Source organism: Tiliqua scincoides, chromosome 4, assembly GCF_035046505.1.
Source record: "Tiliqua scincoides isolate rTilSci1 chromosome 4, rTilSci1.hap2, whole genome shotgun sequence".
Classification (NCBI taxonomy): domain Eukaryota; kingdom Metazoa; phylum Chordata; class Lepidosauria; order Squamata; family Scincidae; genus Tiliqua; species Tiliqua scincoides.
This window is the reverse complement of record NC_089824.1, coordinates 181,674,041-181,690,972: the sequence shown is the minus strand read 5'-3', so window position 1 is coordinate 181,690,972 and position 16,932 is coordinate 181,674,041. Positions and strand designations below refer to the sequence as shown.

Genomic DNA, 16,932 nt, shown 5'->3' with positions numbered 1-16,932 from the left:
GTGCCTGGGCTGGCCACTGCAGGGACTGGTGAGTGGTCAGCTCCATGCAGCTATGAGCAGACAGATGCCCGCTGCCAACTGCTGCAGGTCAGGGCCTGGGGGGGGGTAAAAGGGGTAATTTGTACCCAGGCCCAGGGTACAAAAGGGGGCCCAGGAGCCAAGGAGGGGCCCAGAAATTTCCTGAGATCTGACATTTTCCTATCTACTCAGACTTGTTGCATACATAGGATGCTGGAGATGCTACCACGAACGTGCAGCTGCAGCTATTGGCAAGCCATACATGTTGGGCTGAGGAATGCAGACATGACACTCCTTCACATGGTGTCAAATCTGGGAGGAAACCAGCCTGCTACAATAGCTCTTTGCCTTGTGGTTCTGCTTGCCCTGAAGGAGTGTAGAGGAGCTCAGGGACACAGCTGTGGGGCTACAGCTGTTGCAGAAGCAAGTCTTGGTCCACACAGGACACTTTCCAATCTAGTGGGAGCCTCAATATGACGGTGCTCATTTTCCACATGATTTTCTATACTTAAAAGATTTTACAGAGACTTAGGGGTGTGTTTGGTTTTCTGTATTACTGTATCCAGCTGCTGATGCCACCAAAAGTCCAAAGACTTTTCCAGCTGTCTCCACCTCCCCACCCTGTTTTGCTCCTCCTTGCCCATCACCACCCGCCCCGCTCTGTTTCACCCTCCCCTTTGCCAAGGGCCCCCCAAAAAACTTGGTACCCCTGATGACATTCCTCTCAGAGGCCCTGCTGCAGGTAAGAGCACATAATGGGTGGGAGGGAGGGGGTGGAACAGGGTGGGCAGAACAGAGTAGTAAGAGGAGCAGAGAGAAGGGCAGATAGGGCTGTGAAGGGGATGGGTTTGCGGCAGCAGTGCCTGCCAAATCCTAACCCACTTTCCAGGCCCAGTCTACCTTCATGGATCCACATGGACTTGCATCATCGCTATGGCTGGTGCAAGTCTGAAAAGGCCAGCATGGGCTTACCCTCAGGCAAGGGAACAAATATTCCCTTATTCAAGGAGGCCTCTGGAGGCCGAAACTCACCCATGGGATGCCGTAGTAGCCATGTTGGTGCCACTGCACTCCGCACTGGTTGTTAGGATTGGGCTGTTAATATAATACCTAGTGTTGCCCTGACAAATGGCTTTTGTGGGATAAAGCTCTGCCATACATTTGGCACATCGGTGCTCCTGATCAGGTATTAGAACCAGAATCACCCCCTTACGTTAGCATGAAAAGCCACCATCCTAAGCAAAACAGCTACAGATTGGACCATGCGGCTCTGAATGAGTACTAACAGTGGATAAGTTATTCAGGCCCAAAGCCTAACCAACTTTCCAGGACTGGCATAGCTGTGCCAAAGGGATGTGTGCTGCATCCTGCAGTTGGGGGGTAGTCAGGGAGGACTCCTCAAGATGTTTGTTCCCTTATCTCGGAACTATATTGGTGCTGGAAAGTGGATTAGTATTGTGCCCTCAGTCTCCCAACAACTCTAAGGCATCAGTCACCATTGTTCTCAAGTTAAGGGAGTAGATTTCAAACTCTCAGGGAGTTTCAAACTCTGCAGGGGCTTGGCTGCACTTACCAGAGCCTTCTGCAGCCTCCTGGGACTGCGGGGAGCCCTGTGCGACCTCCTGCAGGGCTCCCTGAAGCTGCAAAAGTGAAAGTGGAGCGATCGCACTCCACTTCCGGTTTAGCAGAAGTGGAGTGTGATCACTCCACTTTCACTTCTTCAGCTTCAGGGAGCCCTGCAAATAGTCTTGCAGGGCTCCCCGCACCCGCAGGAGGCTCCGGTAAGTGCACCAAGCCCCTGCAGCCCCCTGAGCGGCATGATCCTGGGGATCATGCTGCTGCCTCCTGGCTGCCCCTGTCCCTTAAGGGGGCAGAGGCCAGGGCCCACAGGCTGGGGCATCGCGACGTCCCAGTTTGAAAAGCCCTGAGCTAAAGTCTGTCTTGGAAAGTAGTTAGCTGGACTTGCTGATGAGAAAAGGATGGCTGTAAGACAACCTTGAAAGGAAGTTACCTGCAGTTTGTTCTCCAAGACATGAAGCTTGTTTTCTAGTTCAATGTGCTTGTCAGTCAGCAGGCTCCAGTCTTCTTTCAATATGTTGTAGTGTTCCTTCCAGAGAGTACAGTCTTCTTCTGTGACAGCTAGAGCTCTCTAGGAGAAAAAAAAGTAACATACAAGTATGAGAGTGGACAACCATGCCTTTTGAATAGTGACACCACTATTGTCACTTGCACTATTAGTGCAAGTGACAAAAGGAGCAGATAGTTAGAAATCAACTGTGGATAAAGCTGCTTTTCTAAGGCTGCAATCCTAACCACACCTTCCTGAGAGTAAGCCCCATTGAACAAAATAGGACTTCTGAGTAGACCTGGTTAGGATTGTGCCCCAAGTGGCCTAATTTCTCTTTTTAAGACCCAATGGGAACTCAACTTAACATAGATGGGAAATACTGCATATGGGCTTACTTGAATGACACCACTCTCTCTTTACCTGTTGCATATTTTCTTCTTCTTTGTTTGTGCCTGTGTGCTCTGTTGACTTTGCTTGTGCCAAAGTCACTGGACTTTCCCTTGGGAGTCACATTATTTATGCCATCCTAGACTGACTTGTAAAAAACCTTCAAGAAGTGTGCTGCTACAGTGAGATGCAGCCACTTGTTACAGGTTGAGTCTCCTTATTCTTGAGGGTTCCGTTTCCAGAATGGCAAAAATCGCATTAAAACAAATCCATTTTAAAAATAGTGTCCCTTTGCCAGGCGAAATAAAAACAGCCTTGCTGACATTTGTGATGTCAAACAGAGAAATTAGGCAAACAATCCATTAGTCAGTTGCTCTTCAGGCACTTAGAAAGGCTTCACTCTGAGCCAGCGACCCCTCCCTTCTCCAACAGCAACAGTGATTATCTTTCCCAACTATCTTCCACTAACAGTGATAATCCAGCAGTGATTATCTTTCCCAACAGCTTGGGAAGGGAGGGGTTGCTTGCTTGGAGTGAAGCCTGGAGAGAGAATGATTGATGTATTGTCAACCACTACCCTCTCTTGCATTAACAGGATATTGTTAAACAACTGTTTTCCTTTAATTTAAATGGACCTTCTCATCACATTGAGATAGAAAATCTGTGGATTTTTCCATGGGTGAAAACTCCTTGGATAATTAGGTTATACCCATAATCATTTGCATGACTGTGGGCCAAATCCTATCCAACTTTCCAGCACCAGTGCAGCTGTAATGCAGCCCCCAGGTAAGGGAGCAAATGTTCCTATACCTTGTGGAGGCTTCTGTGACTGCCTCCCCACCACAGTGCATGCCCCATTGGTACAGCTGCACCGGCACTGGAAAATTGGATAGGATTGGGCCCTGTCTCTCTACAACAGTAAGAAAAGCATTTTTAAACTGTGATTTTAAAGGGGTGCATTTTTCCCCTTCTCTAGGGATCGGCACATTCCTTCTCATTTACAGTGGCCATTCGTGTTGAGTCAAATCAGTGTATAAAAAAATCTGTGTATAACAAGGTTGGACCTGTATTTCCAAACTGATTTCCAGAAGAACAGAAAGTATCTCATAAAGCACAGGGGGAAGGATTAATCATAGCACTCAACTGTCACACAGATGAGAGCAGATGAAATCAATAAGCAGCAGCTCAAATTGTCACACAGATTTCTTTGTGACAAAGCTGCAGCTCTATTTCTGTCTGGAGATCTGTGTGCACCTTGAAAGTGTATATCCTCTCTTAACACCTCTGAGAAGTCTTTACTACCTTATGCCACATCTTTCTATATGGTGCCATCTAGTGGAGAGAAAGGGGAATAAAATATTTCAGTCTTAGGGCTTTACTAAATAAACACCCCTGAACTGCAAATTCACCATTGTGTGTTAGACCCTAAAGCTCTAGTTCAAAGGCAAAGATCTCTTTCAGCCTGTTTGCAATCAATGGGAATGGTGTGTGTATGTGTTTGTGTAAAAGTAAAAGGGTAGCAATCTCACTGCTTTCCACCTTTGAGCTGCAAGATATGAGAGACGGAGTCCTGCTTTCAAAGGAGAGCATAAGAAAAATAAAAAAGGTTCACAACAAGGTGCGTTGCTGTGTTTATGAATATTGAGGTGCTACTTTATGGGCTTATACTTGGTTCCTGGAGAATGCCAGAGCAGGGCTGAAAATTAAATTAATTGATCCATCCATCCGTTAGTTGCATGTAACAATGTAGCCTTTTACCCAGAGTTTTCTTCGCCTTTTTGTAAGGCTTAGTATTATAGAATATCACAAGCAAACCATGTGCCTCTGTCTTTGTTTTAGGCAGTGTGGCTTACCTAAGGCTATCCAGAGGGTTCACGCAGCAGAAATGAGATCTCAACTAGAGACTCCCTCTGTGCTACATTACCTTTATTGTTTCCATACTCAATTTACCCCCATCCTCAGACATACCCCTGGGTGCTCTTCAGGACTTATTTTCTGTCTGTGTTACTCAAAATGTACCCCTTGTACATGTGGTGGGGGACTAACATCCTTGCAGAAAAAGGGTAATACCTGTTGAGTTTGGTGTGTTAGACATGTGCATAATCCCCTCTGCCTTTCACTGAGCCATGTTTTGTAAAACACAAACAGAAAGAACTGCAGTGACACACACAAGAGCTTATCACCATTAATCAGGTCCTGAAAACACAATTATCACATTGCTTCAGGGCTTCAATGTTGCTTTTGTGAATGCATGCATGTCCGACACTATCACGCAAATAATATTTAAATTCTGCTCAATTGCCTCCTGGTCCCAGGGTGAAATTCCATTCCTACCTCCATGTTCTGGAGTTGCCTTTCCACTTGCAGTTTCTCCTCAAGCAGTTTCTGAAGAGACTCTTTTGCTTTCTGCTCATAGTTCTGCTTTTGATCCTCCATCTCCACCAGAATCTTCCTTAAGCTCCGCTTTGAGTAGCTCTAAGCAAACAAGATTTAAAGAACAAATCACCGATTTAAAAATACAGAAATTCATTATAGCCAATGAGATCCACAGTTCACCAAGGTGAAAAACCTGTCTTTTTCTTGGTAGGTCTCCTTTTCAGCAGCAGTGTTTCTGCCATGCTCAGCTGCTGTGCTGCAAAGTGATGCCTGGGCAGAAGCAATGCTGCTGAAAGGGCAACCCACATTATAATTGGGCTCTCCCATATCTTTGAAAATATGAGCAAGATTTGCTTATTTTTCTCTTTTGTCATTTGCAGCTATTGAGTTCATAAGTGAGAAAAAAACTGCTTTTTTCTGGTCATTGCCTGCTTAATGATGTCAGTTCTTGCTTAATGACATCACTTCTGGCCCTCAGCAGGCATTGTGAATGCCCTTCAGCTCGCTATGAAACAAGTTTAACACACCTGGTTTAGGACATCATTTATTATGATATAGACCAGGGATGGTGACCAGCAGGATCTAAACCATCTATCCCTAAACCGTTTTTATATAAGCCTGCAATGCCCTCATCAAAACTGTAATCAAATTAGATTTAAAATTGCTTGTAATTTATCTTGTAAAGAAAAGAAGCACTAACTTCCCATGTTAATTCAGGTAAATGTCACTTTATTGCTCTCATGTGCATTCTGTAACCACAAAGGATCACTGTCCACCCCTTTAGGGGATCTTTCAGGAATACATGTGGTTCATACCTATGAAGTAGTGCACTGAGGTGATGTCAACTCAACGGGATAATCTATTACAAAGCTTCATTACAGATTAAAATCTGGTTGTCCACGGGGGTTGGGGGGACCGTAACTGATCAAGCCTTCACACTGCCGTCTGGTGAGCCCCAAGAATACTGACTTTCACCATTGTGGATATGAGTACCCAAACTAGCACCAAGGTCTGAGAACAAGGCCTTCTCAATTTAAGCCAAAGAAGTTACCTGGGTGCAGGTCTGCAGTTGATTCTCCAATACACTCAATCTGCACTTCAGTTTGTCTTCATTTAATTGACCCTGTCAAAAAAAACAACAAAACAACAGAGTTGGAAATTCTGAACCCTCCACTGCACAGATGAATTGAGGAAAATGCGCACACCATACATTGCTGCTTTGCTTTGGTTCACCACTTCACTCACATTTTCCAGAGTTCCTTTTCAGAATATGAGTGCAGTCCAGCCAACATTAAGCATATTAGTTCTGCTGATCTAAATAGTCATGAAGGAAGTTTAGGTTTCACTTTGTCATTGATATCAATGAGGCTTAACATTTGTTGGATTTTGCCAAAATGCGTAGGCAGAGGGGTGAAAAGATTCATGGTTTGAACAGATGCTCAAAATGTCAACAAGAATAACAGGAATTGATGTATTTTCTTTCATAATCCACCACTACCTGAAAACCTGAATACTTCTCATAAAAAAACAATTTGGAGTTAGAACTTCTAAAACAATTGTTATCAGTCCTAAAGTTTATATATTTTCCCAGCTCCAGCATGCCCTGGTTCAAAGTGTGTGAATGTTTAGACATAATTTTCCACAAAATACTTGAAGGCACTATAATCTTATGTTTAGGGCCAACCTCAGGAGCAATGGGGCCCAATGTAGGGTGCTCGTGCGGCCCCCTCACCCTCCCTGCAGGCACCCATCCACTCACCAGGTACCATGTGAAGCACCGCACCTGAAAATAGTTGGTGGTGATGTGATGATGTCACCACCAACTACTTCCGGAAGGCACATTTGGGGCCAATCAGATGTAGCGTCAGGCAGGAGGGCCTAGCACACAGATGCTCCACTTGCCCTGCTAACTTCCAAACCCAGGAGATCCCAGCTGCCACATCAGGTGATCTGCTCACCAACTGGTGCGGGGCCCCTCAAAGCAGGGGCTTCATCAGAGGTTGGCTGGGGCTTCATCTGAGGTTAATCTGGCTATCCACAGTCTGATTACATGGGAGCTTGATGCAGAAGCAGTCCCTCGTTTTCTCCAGCATGCATTTTTTGCATGCTCAGAAAGGCCCTCTTGTCCACCCCGAGCCTCTTACCAGTGCTTGTCACATTTTGTCTGGCCTCCCAATCCTGAAGTAACTAGCAATGACATCATTGCTAGTTACATCCAGTAGTACTTTCAATCGATGGACTGTGCAAAGTGGTATAGTGAGTGACATGTTGAGAAACACTGGAATAGTTAATATACTGTATCTGGGGGAGATGTCCAAAGTAGGATCAGAGTACTGAAAAACAGCATACAGCTATCAAGCTACATAATGCTATCTTATTTCTCTTTTTTCTGTGTCTGTTGCCAGTCAAACCCCCATCATGACATAGGAGCAAAATTCAAAGCAAGTATAGATGATACACACAGGAATTTGCCACTATCTGAATGAAGGCTCTAAAATCATGGTTAGGACCTGGATTCCCTCATGAAAATGTAACTGCAGCACTGGTTTCCATTTCCAAAAAATATGAGAGACAATTATTTTCTTAAAAGGGAGATTTTGAAACAGCCAAAATGCAATATTTAACTCTCGGTGGCAGATCTTGTGTTTCTTCAAAGCACCTGGAGACACTGAAGATATGTATTTTCTTAAAAATGCATTCATCTTTCTTTCTACATTTCTAAAGTGACATCTCAAGGCTTCTCCTCTGCATTCTGTTTTTAAACCCAAGCAGTAGACAAACCGCTGTGCTGGTAAACTAAAAGCAGAGAAGGCGGTGAGATCTATTTTCTAGAACAGGGGAGCCGAGATGTAAAGTGCACTCCCACCTGTTGCTAAGCTGAGGCTTCACGGTTATTTCCTGCCAGCAAGGGTGTCAAACTGCTCTTCCCTGCTCTTAAATTTGACAGAAGTGTTTTGCAGAGGAAGTATCAAACCACAATGCATCAAACAGTACTGGCTGTTTGTCTTCTCTGTTCTGACAGAGTTCTTGCTGATCTTATTTTTCAGCTGTCTGGCAAACCATTTTGAATTGCAATTTTTCCCCCCCCCGCATAAAGTGTTTAAGAGCTAAACTTTAACATTTTTGAAGCCTGACTTTCTAAAGCAGTTTTGAGTAGAATATGATCCCTAAGGGTTTTGTGTGAGCAGTACCACTGCTACCCAAAAATCAAAACATGCGTTTCTCCTGTCCCACCAGGGGATGTGGTTATATTGTCCTGCCCTTTTTCAGGGATTCTTGTTCAAGTCATGAAAACCAAATTCCTGCACCCAAAAGGAAGATAGCATCTGATTGAAAAAACGTATGTATGGTTGCTAGTGCAGGTACCCATTGGTTAACACCCTATGCCACCACTGAAGCCAATCACACCCACACACACACACACCCCACTACACCTCTGAGTATCACTGGAAAGCATGGCAGTTGTTTTAAGAGGCTTTTCATGTCTTTATTTTTAGTAAAGGAAATGTCCATTATTTTATGTATGTGTGAGGGATTTTTAAGGAAAAGAAAATTAACGCACTAACTTAACACACATTAACACACTAACAGAAAATTAACTAACAAAAGTTAGAGTAATGTCCTAACATTTAAACATTTTCTTTTCTTTTTAATTCACTGAACGGAGCAAGCTTCCCATCTATAGCACTAGATATTGCTATAAATTATAAGGAAATTTAAAATCTGTTTAAAATGAGCAAACAGCCTTCCCCCAAGAAGGCCACCCACTCTGAAGCAAGGCTCCCAGTCTACTAATTACCTTCATTATCTAGTTATCTAGTGAACAAAGCAATATTGGAGCAAAGTGGCAAAAAGGGAAATCACTGAGAATGTTTGTTCTGTCTGTTGGTCACCTTAGAAGCCTGGAGTCTCAATGAAAGTCTCACATTTGACACCCCAACCCTGATAAAACACAGTATGTGCTTTTTTGAAAGCATTTTCCCTGTAAGAGTTTTGTTCTCGTGAAAAAGAGCACATGAGAGGGGTGCTCTTACAATAGCAGGCTGGAGGGGCTTCAATATCTGGCCAACACCCTGATTTTGATCCAGACACACAGACACACACACCCCACACTATTTACAGGAGTAAAAAGGCTTCCAATTGTAAATAGCACTGGGGGAAGGGTAAAAATCTGGGTCATAAGCATGGTAGGGGAAAAGTACTAAAGGCTTCCAAGCCCTGAACTGCAGTTTTGCTTCAGAGTACCCTCTCTCCCTTCCCTGGCATGCTATTTTTAAAGAACACAGCACTCTACAAGAGCCAGCTCATGCATTTATCATAATCTGAGGTTTGGCCCAAATTAGAAAATACGTCGCATTCAGGACTGAAGCATAAATTTTGATGTCTTTCACCCCTACCATTAAGAGAGGAGGAAATAGTAGCAGGTGCCGTTTGTCACAACACTGACAGAACAGTTGCACTTACTGAAATTTTTTCATCTACATAAGAGATGGCTCCCACACAGACACTATAGGCATAGTAAAGGAATCCTGTTCCCTGAAGGTCACCTCAAATAAAATGAAGGCACAAATACTGGGAAGCTTGGCAAGAATATCTCATACCTTCCAAGATTTTTCTGCTGCCTGCAGCAGCGTGGCTAGAAGCTCCTGTAAAACCACCATCTTCTGCTTCAGCAGGAGCTCTCGACGCAGGGCCTCCTGAAGGCGCAAAGAAATCACACTCAGCAGACTACGCAAAAGGCACCTGAAGCATTCTCAGAACTTCCTCCCCAACTCATTTTGCAGTGTCATTAATAAGGCTGTCCTTAATCTTTCAACAGCTTTTTCAAAAGGAAGCATGAAGAAGCTGATGCTAGATTGGCCACCAGTTCTTGAACTGGTTCCAGTTCCAAGAGGACTCTGGCATCCTGCATTTGTCAAGACTCTGCTGTGGCTCCAATTTGGCAAAGGTTATGTCACCTGTTGCCAGGTGCCTGCCCATAATTAGGATTACCAGGTCAGCCATCTGGAGTTTGGCTCCTGCCATTAACATTCCTGTTCTGCTGAGAGGAATGCAGTAGCGGCTCCTCCTGCCCTGGTTCTAACTTTCCCCTCTCTGATCTGCTGGAAATGATCACCACATCGGTTCACAGGTTCAGTATAAAGTGAATACTGCCTCCCACCTGGGAGAGAATACATCTTCAAAGGATGGCTCCTGCTATCTGTGTGTGCTTCTTTTTAAAAAGTATTTGCACTTAAATTTTTAGAATTTGCTACCCAATCTCTGCAGAACATGTACCCGGCAGAACATGTATGCCGGCAGAACATGTAACCCACTGCATAACATACTTCATGGCAGTCACAAGCACAATTATGCAAGTAAGTATGGCCTGGTTGCCCAAGCAAGCAGCCAGGTCCATGTTCTGATGGACTAGGATGCCCACTGGTGCAGGTACAGCTGTGCAGGAGATGGAACTGGGCAGGGGGCTGGATGAAACAAGGATGGGAAGGGGCAAGGTGGAGGGTGGATTTGGCCCCCCCCCCGAAGGGGGTGGTTTCGTAGACAACAGCACCTGCCAAATCCTAACCCCCTTCTTGGGTCTGATCTGCCTTCACAGATCAATGCAGACTTGTGCAAGCGATATCACTGGTGTAGGTCCAAGTTGACCCATGGCGCCTGTTGTTCCCTTACCCTAAGGAGGCCTCAACATGCCAAAACTCCCTTTCAGGATACAGCAAATGTTGCACTGGTGCTGTTGCTGCATTTCAAATGTTGCTTTAAAAAGTTTTCTTTGGAGAAGCCAGGGTTTAATTGGACATAGGACCTTGTACACGGCAAGGCATGCGATCTCTTGATAGCCGAATTGGCTCAGCAGGGGAATTGCAGGATGAAGAAGAAGAATTCGCATAGCAGAAAAAGACAGACTCAAACTGCATGCTCAGTACTAAGACACCAAATGGAAAGCCAATTTGGTACACAAATGTGGGTACACTTTTGAATCAGAATATGGGTTCCAATAAGTCCCTGAAAGGAAAAGCAAAATCTATAGATGGAAAACCTCAGAGAATTTCCCCATGCCTGGCATGACTGCCTTCTACCCAATGTCTCATTTTCACATTTTGGTTTAATCTGATGGAGGAAAAACCCTAAGTCGAGAAGATAAAGTCATTTTTAAGTGACAGGCAATTTATAGTACCTCTCACACATCAGATAGTTTTAATTACTCACACTTAGATAGTTGGATAGTTGAATTATTTCCTGCAACAGAAAAAAATGCATTTTATATTCTAATTAAAATGGACATTCAACATCTGGCAAAGAAAAACAACCCAGCATTTCCCACAAGGGCAGAACCACAAACCAGAAAGAAACTATAAAGTCCAAGAGGGGCAGCAGACCAGAACTTCAATGGTCACTTTAAGTATTAACCTGTGAACTCCTAAATGACACTTCCATTCATAGGGAGGTAACAAGTCAGACATTTTGCCAATTCAATCTATTACAGTTGTTGGGCACTATGTTGTCTAAATTTAGGATTCAAGGCACACAACAATTCAAATCAAAGCTTCTTCTGATGCAAAGGTGCAATGGACTGTTTCAAGGGTAATTCGCAACCCTACTTCGCTCCACTGATATGACGCTCTCAGCAATCCTGAGCCAGGGTACTGTGTGGCTCTGTGGCCCTGCAGCTTAGACTCTTCAGTTGCAGTGGCCACTGAGAGCCGAGTTCAGGCAGATAGCAGAAAAAGCAAGTTCCACCCAAAGCTAATGATTTCAGGTGAAGAAAATACATGTGAGAAAGAGGGCTAGCTGAGAGGGACTGTAATAAAAAATACTGTATACACTGTATAGGCTATTTGAGTCTGGACATTTCCCCAAGCTTGGTCAGAAAAAAATTAGATACTGCACAGATCCTTCTTTTCCCCAAGGTTCAAGAGCATCTTTGGGCTTGTGCAATGGCCCTTATGCAATCAGAATTTTTCTCCCATGGTAAATTGCAGCCAGATGCCCCTCTCTCCCCTGATCAGGACTAAGACAGTGGTAGGATTATAATCCCTCTGTCCTCCCCGTGATCTTGGCCTGCAGCAGGGGGAGAAGGAGATACATTGGTGCCTCGCAAGACGAAATTAATTCGTTCTGTGAGTCGTTTCGTATTGCGAAAATTTCATCTTGCGAGGCATCACTGCAAACTGCAAACAAACCAAAAAAAGGGGGAGAATTCGTCTTGCGAAGCACGGCCATAGAAAAATTCGTCTTGCGAGTCACCAAAAAAGATCACAAAACGCTTTCGTCTTGCGAGTTTTTCGTTGCGCGAGGCATTCGTCTTGCGAGGCACCACTGTATATCCAGCTGCTATTAACTGGAGAAAATCTAAGACTGGTGGAGCTCATAACATTTTAAATGTCACATGTAATTTGTCCACCAAATTGGTCATTTTTACATAAACAGGATTTCCATCACTATTCATGTTGTCCTTACCTTGTCTAAAACTGCTATTCCGCCACTGGGGGAGGGAACAAGAATAAAAGGCATGAGTATTGGACACAACATGGTAAACATGCCCCAGCAATGACAACATCCTGATAATAACCAATAGTGCTTGTACAACAAAAAATAATTAAATCATAGTGGCTAGAAGGGATTGCATGGTCCTTACATTTTATAAAGGGGCCACTGGAGATATCTTCTCATGTAAAACCTACAAGATATACTCTTGGCTTGTGCATTTTCAGATGTCACTACTGCACAGCAACTAAAGTACATTATTTATACCATGAAGGTCTATCACAACCAGTCTGTGCTGAGGTTTATAAGCATAGATCCAGGATCCCCTGATATCACAGTATATGCTGTGAATGTGCCTAAGCCAGCATGGCCTGATAACCTCTGGATATGCAAGGCCTACAATGTTGAAAAAAGCTTTCCTGATGCTGTAGGCTATACCACTCATATACAAAAACTTCATGCATCACTTGATGATGTCATTGTGCCATGTTAATATAGGAAGCATTTGTGCATGTGAAGTATAGTTTATGAAGTAGGAATGCTACATAGCTGCTAGAAGTTGTTTTTTTCTGGGAAGCTAAGTGCAGGAATCAGAGAATGTGGAATTCAGAACTGATTCTGAAATGGATAGTGGTGGATAGATGCTGGCTTCTGGATGAAAAATTCTGCCCATCTCTACTCTACCTGTATTGGCTGAAAGTTGCCAGGTCCAAGAAAGAATGAGCTATAAAGCAATGTGCTTCCTTACTCTGTCTGTTGGCCTGAGTTTTTCTTTTCTGCTTTGCAGTCTGCTGTGGTTTGTGTACCTGTGTGAACACATAATGAAGATATTCCGTTCTTTAAAAGCAATTTAAACAATGGAGAGTTAAATTTGACACTTCTGATGGAATCATTCTTTTAGGAAGGAAACAGCGCTGTCTGGCTCTAACATTTACTTTTTAATCTTTTGAAATGAATTTGGATTACAGATTTCTGCTGTGTCTCTGCAGTGAGCAATTTTTAAAAATATGTGCTCTCTCTATTTCTGGAAACTAAAGAATTAAAAAATACAAGTATTCCCATTCCAAAGTCTTCAAAAGAAAGCATTTGTATCTTAAATGTATCAGCACTGGTGGGAAGAATATTTAACTAGTTAAAATAAAGAATCAAGAAGAATCTAGGACTGAGTCAGTATTCAGGTTGCTAAATGTGAAGCTTCTCCCCCCTAATATGAAAGTATATAGGGTGCAGGAAATGTAATTGGAATCACAGCAGGGACAAACACTTAAAATCTCACTCTTCCCCACTGCAATTTTAATGTATTTTGAAGGGTCTCCCTGCATGCTATTAAAAAAGAAAGAAAAAATATATAGGCCAGGATATGCATGCTGTGTGTTTTGGCCCTTACACTTCTTACCTTTACAGTTTTTGGAAACTTTTATGGTGAACCTCTTTTCAGGCAAGAAGTTCAAGCTGTCGGGTGCACAAGCATCACTGAAGCCATGCTCTACAGACCTGGGATGGAGACGGGAAGTGGGATTGTTCCAAGGCACCTGGAATAAAATAACATGTTGCCCTTAACCACATTGGCCGTAATTTGGAGAAATCACTCATGTTTCAGTCCCAATGAAATCAAGTTAGCTGTAACTCAGGGCCCAATCCTATGGGCTCTGATGGTGCTGCTGATCCAGGCTGTCACTAAAGTACCCTAAGTGCCCTTTGGGCCTCAGTGCCTAAAGACTGACATCGACAGCTCCTAGTGGTGAGTATGGCCACAGGCCAGTGACAGGGCTTTTCAGGGTGGAGGGAGGGCAGGAAGAGGTAGAACTGGGCAGAGGGAGGATGGGGAAGAGAAGGGGACCTGGGAGGGGGGGCGGAGACAGTGAGGTTTTGGCATCATATCCCTCATCTTGGACTGGAAAACCTGACATAGGTCTCCTCAATAGCAGGTGCAGATCCAAGGAGACCCATTTGGGCTGCATGGGTGTTAAAAAGGGTACGGAAACATTTGTTCCCTTACCCTGAGGAGACCTGGCACTGCTTCCCTGGCCCCATAGGATACAGTGGTTGCCATTTTGGTGCCACTACAGCTCTGGGTGCTAGGGAAGCATAGGATTGGGCTGCAACTGGTTCTATTCATTTCAGCAGAATGTGTAGGCAAATAGCTATTTATTGCCTGCACCTATTACACAGAGAAATGTGGTTTCACTTATTCTGTGAGGTGCCATTTGGAATTTAAAGCTGACGTGTCTACACAGGACAGCTGCATTGAGAATGTATTTCACAGGATGTTTTTAGAACATTTCCATTCAGCAGCTGGATTTGCAATGGGAACAACTATGTTTCAATCATCTCAGATGCATCCTAGACAGCAAGGATGTGGCCACTGTTATACATGCTATGGTAGCCTCTAGTCTGAACTATGTCTCCATGAGGTTGCATTTGGAAACTACAATTGGAGCTAAATGAGGTTGCCATCTGCCAATAAATTACAATGTTCTTGAAAGATCTGCTCCAGCCACCTACAGTCAGTTCTCTTTAAATGCCCCTAAGGAATCCGCAGGGGCAGAATTACTATCTTCTCTCGTTAGCTCTCTTTATCCACTATGCAGAGACTTTCCAGTGGCTGCAAGGACCTTTAGAATGGCACCTGTGACCAGGCAGACGCCAGATGAAGCTTCTGTCAGTCATTTTAAAAGGGTCTGCGCTGGTCGCAGGTGCCATTCTGAAGGACCCTGCAGCCTCTGAAAGGTGCCTGCAATGTTCAGATATATTCTGGCACATCCTGCTGCACTCTGCTGGCTTCCTAAGGGTCTCTGCTGAATTCTTCTGATGGCAGAGAAGGTAACCCTTCCTCCCCCATGGTACCCTTACACCTAACCCCACTGGTCCCGTAGGATCAATGGTTCGTTATCTGTGAATTCACTAACTGCAAGGGTTCTGAGGAACCTAACCCTAGTGGATAATGTATATGTTTCCAGACTATTCACTGTGCTGGTTTTAACGTTCACATTTATAAATAGTCAACGTCCATGGTATCTAAAGGAGTACTGCATCTCATACATTCCCCAACTTGCTCTCTGGTTGTCAGAAGAGGCCCTTCTTCTGTTTCCTTCATTCACTGAAACACAGAAGGTTCAGTGGTTTTGAGCCTTCTCGATGGTGGCACCCTCTCTTTAGAACTTTCTCGGTAGGGAAACATGCCTGACAGATTCTCTTTCAGAATACATACACTGAGCAAAATCTTCCAATAAGAAAAGCTTTCTGGCAGTGAAAGGTGTTACCTGCTTGGTAGATGATGACTTCAGATATGTCCAAGGTGATATCACCCCACAAGTTTCTTTGTGGTCCTCAAGAAACAGAGATGCCCCAGAACCAGGAGACAGATTCACTTCTTTCCTTCCCAGCTCTTCAGTTATTAAATTTCTTCTCCTAAGGAATTCTGTCTGCCGGGGACTTTGACGTGCTACTTTGGCCTCTTTGTTTTGGTGTTGACTCATGAGACGGCACATGGTCATGTTGTTCCTTCTGCGCAAGCCTTCACGCTTCTCTTGTCGACGTTCATATTTTTCTTCGTAACTCTCATGACGGGGGCCACGTCGGCAACGGGATTTGCAAACTGCTGTTAACATATTGAATGCACAAGCCACGCCAGCACACAGCACCCTCCAAATACACTGGAAAGGCAACTTCCTGGCAAAATCAAGACAAAGAAAGTCAGCAGGATGTAGACCACAATGGCTTTGAATGCAACTATGTAGCCCATAGGGGCTGGGGATAAGAATAGGCCCTCTGTTTGGCTATACTTGTCGTAAGAGGCGACTAAACAGCTACCGGGTAGATGGGACTCGTCAGCCTGGGAAGGCAGCTCATCTATGAGAAGGAAAACTCTGATCCCAAACCTCCACTGCCTTGTGGCTACATCCAGTTATGGAAAAGGCTTCAGGAGCCAACCCTGAGGCAAAAATCTGGAGCTGGAGCCCCTGAGGCAGTTCATGGCTGAACACAGTCACGTTCTGGCAACTCCTGCGACGCCGCTGGAACCAACCGTATTGGCCTCTGCCTTTCCATTGGACCATTTCAGCGACATGGAGAGGGGGGATTTGCTGCATGGGTAACAGCCTATACTCCATACCTACTTTACCCAGTCTTCACGCACTGGAGAGGACACTCTGTTCCAGAACCACCATTCAGAGCGTGACACCATGGTCTTCCGAGACTGAAGGATGCCAACAATGTAGCCCATCAACATCTCTTTGGAATAGTATGCAGGAGGCCCACTAAGAATGCCATGTACCATAAAATCATAGATGTTCTTATGGAAAATTACTCTGAGCTCCTGAAAGCTGAGACTGTTTCTCACAGCAAGCTGAACTATACATTTTCAATCATATTCCAAATTAAGGCAGCCCCACTGATTCATTTTTACAAATTTCTTAAGCTGTTCAGCCCTACGTCATTCTACGGGCATCTGGGAAATTCCCAGAATAACATTAGTTCAGAGGACAATCATTCCTCTAATAAATAAATAAGATCAGAACCACACCCCATCCCCCACCAAACCCAATAACTCTTTTTTTTGCACACTTAGGACCAAATCCTATCCAACTTTTCAGCCC

At 44.2% G+C, this 16,932-nt stretch overlaps 1 protein-coding gene across 1 annotated transcript in view; it reads right to left on the bottom strand.

Moving 5' to 3' along the window:
* The window catches only part of TRAF3IP3 (TRAF3 interacting protein 3), a 42,635-nt gene that overhangs the window by 15,271 nt on the left and 10,432 nt on the right, over positions 1 to 16,932 (bottom strand). Inside the window, exons 3-11 of the mRNA XM_066626005.1 lie at positions 15,598 to 16,006; positions 13,731 to 13,866; positions 13,083 to 13,140; positions 12,308 to 12,332; positions 11,057 to 11,086; positions 9,451 to 9,546; positions 5,901 to 5,972; positions 4,808 to 4,948; positions 2,030 to 2,167 (exon numbers count right to left, since the gene is read on the bottom strand). Of these exons, the coding sequence (XP_066482102.1) occupies positions 2,030 to 2,167; positions 4,808 to 4,948; positions 5,901 to 5,972; positions 9,451 to 9,546; positions 11,057 to 11,086; positions 12,308 to 12,332; positions 13,083 to 13,140; positions 13,731 to 13,866; positions 15,598 to 15,945 (1,044 nt within the window). The 5' untranslated portion in view covers positions 15,946 to 16,006. The remainder of the gene's footprint in view (positions 1 to 2,029; positions 2,168 to 4,807; positions 4,949 to 5,900; positions 5,973 to 9,450; positions 9,547 to 11,056; positions 11,087 to 12,307; positions 12,333 to 13,082; positions 13,141 to 13,730; positions 13,867 to 15,597; positions 16,007 to 16,932) is intronic.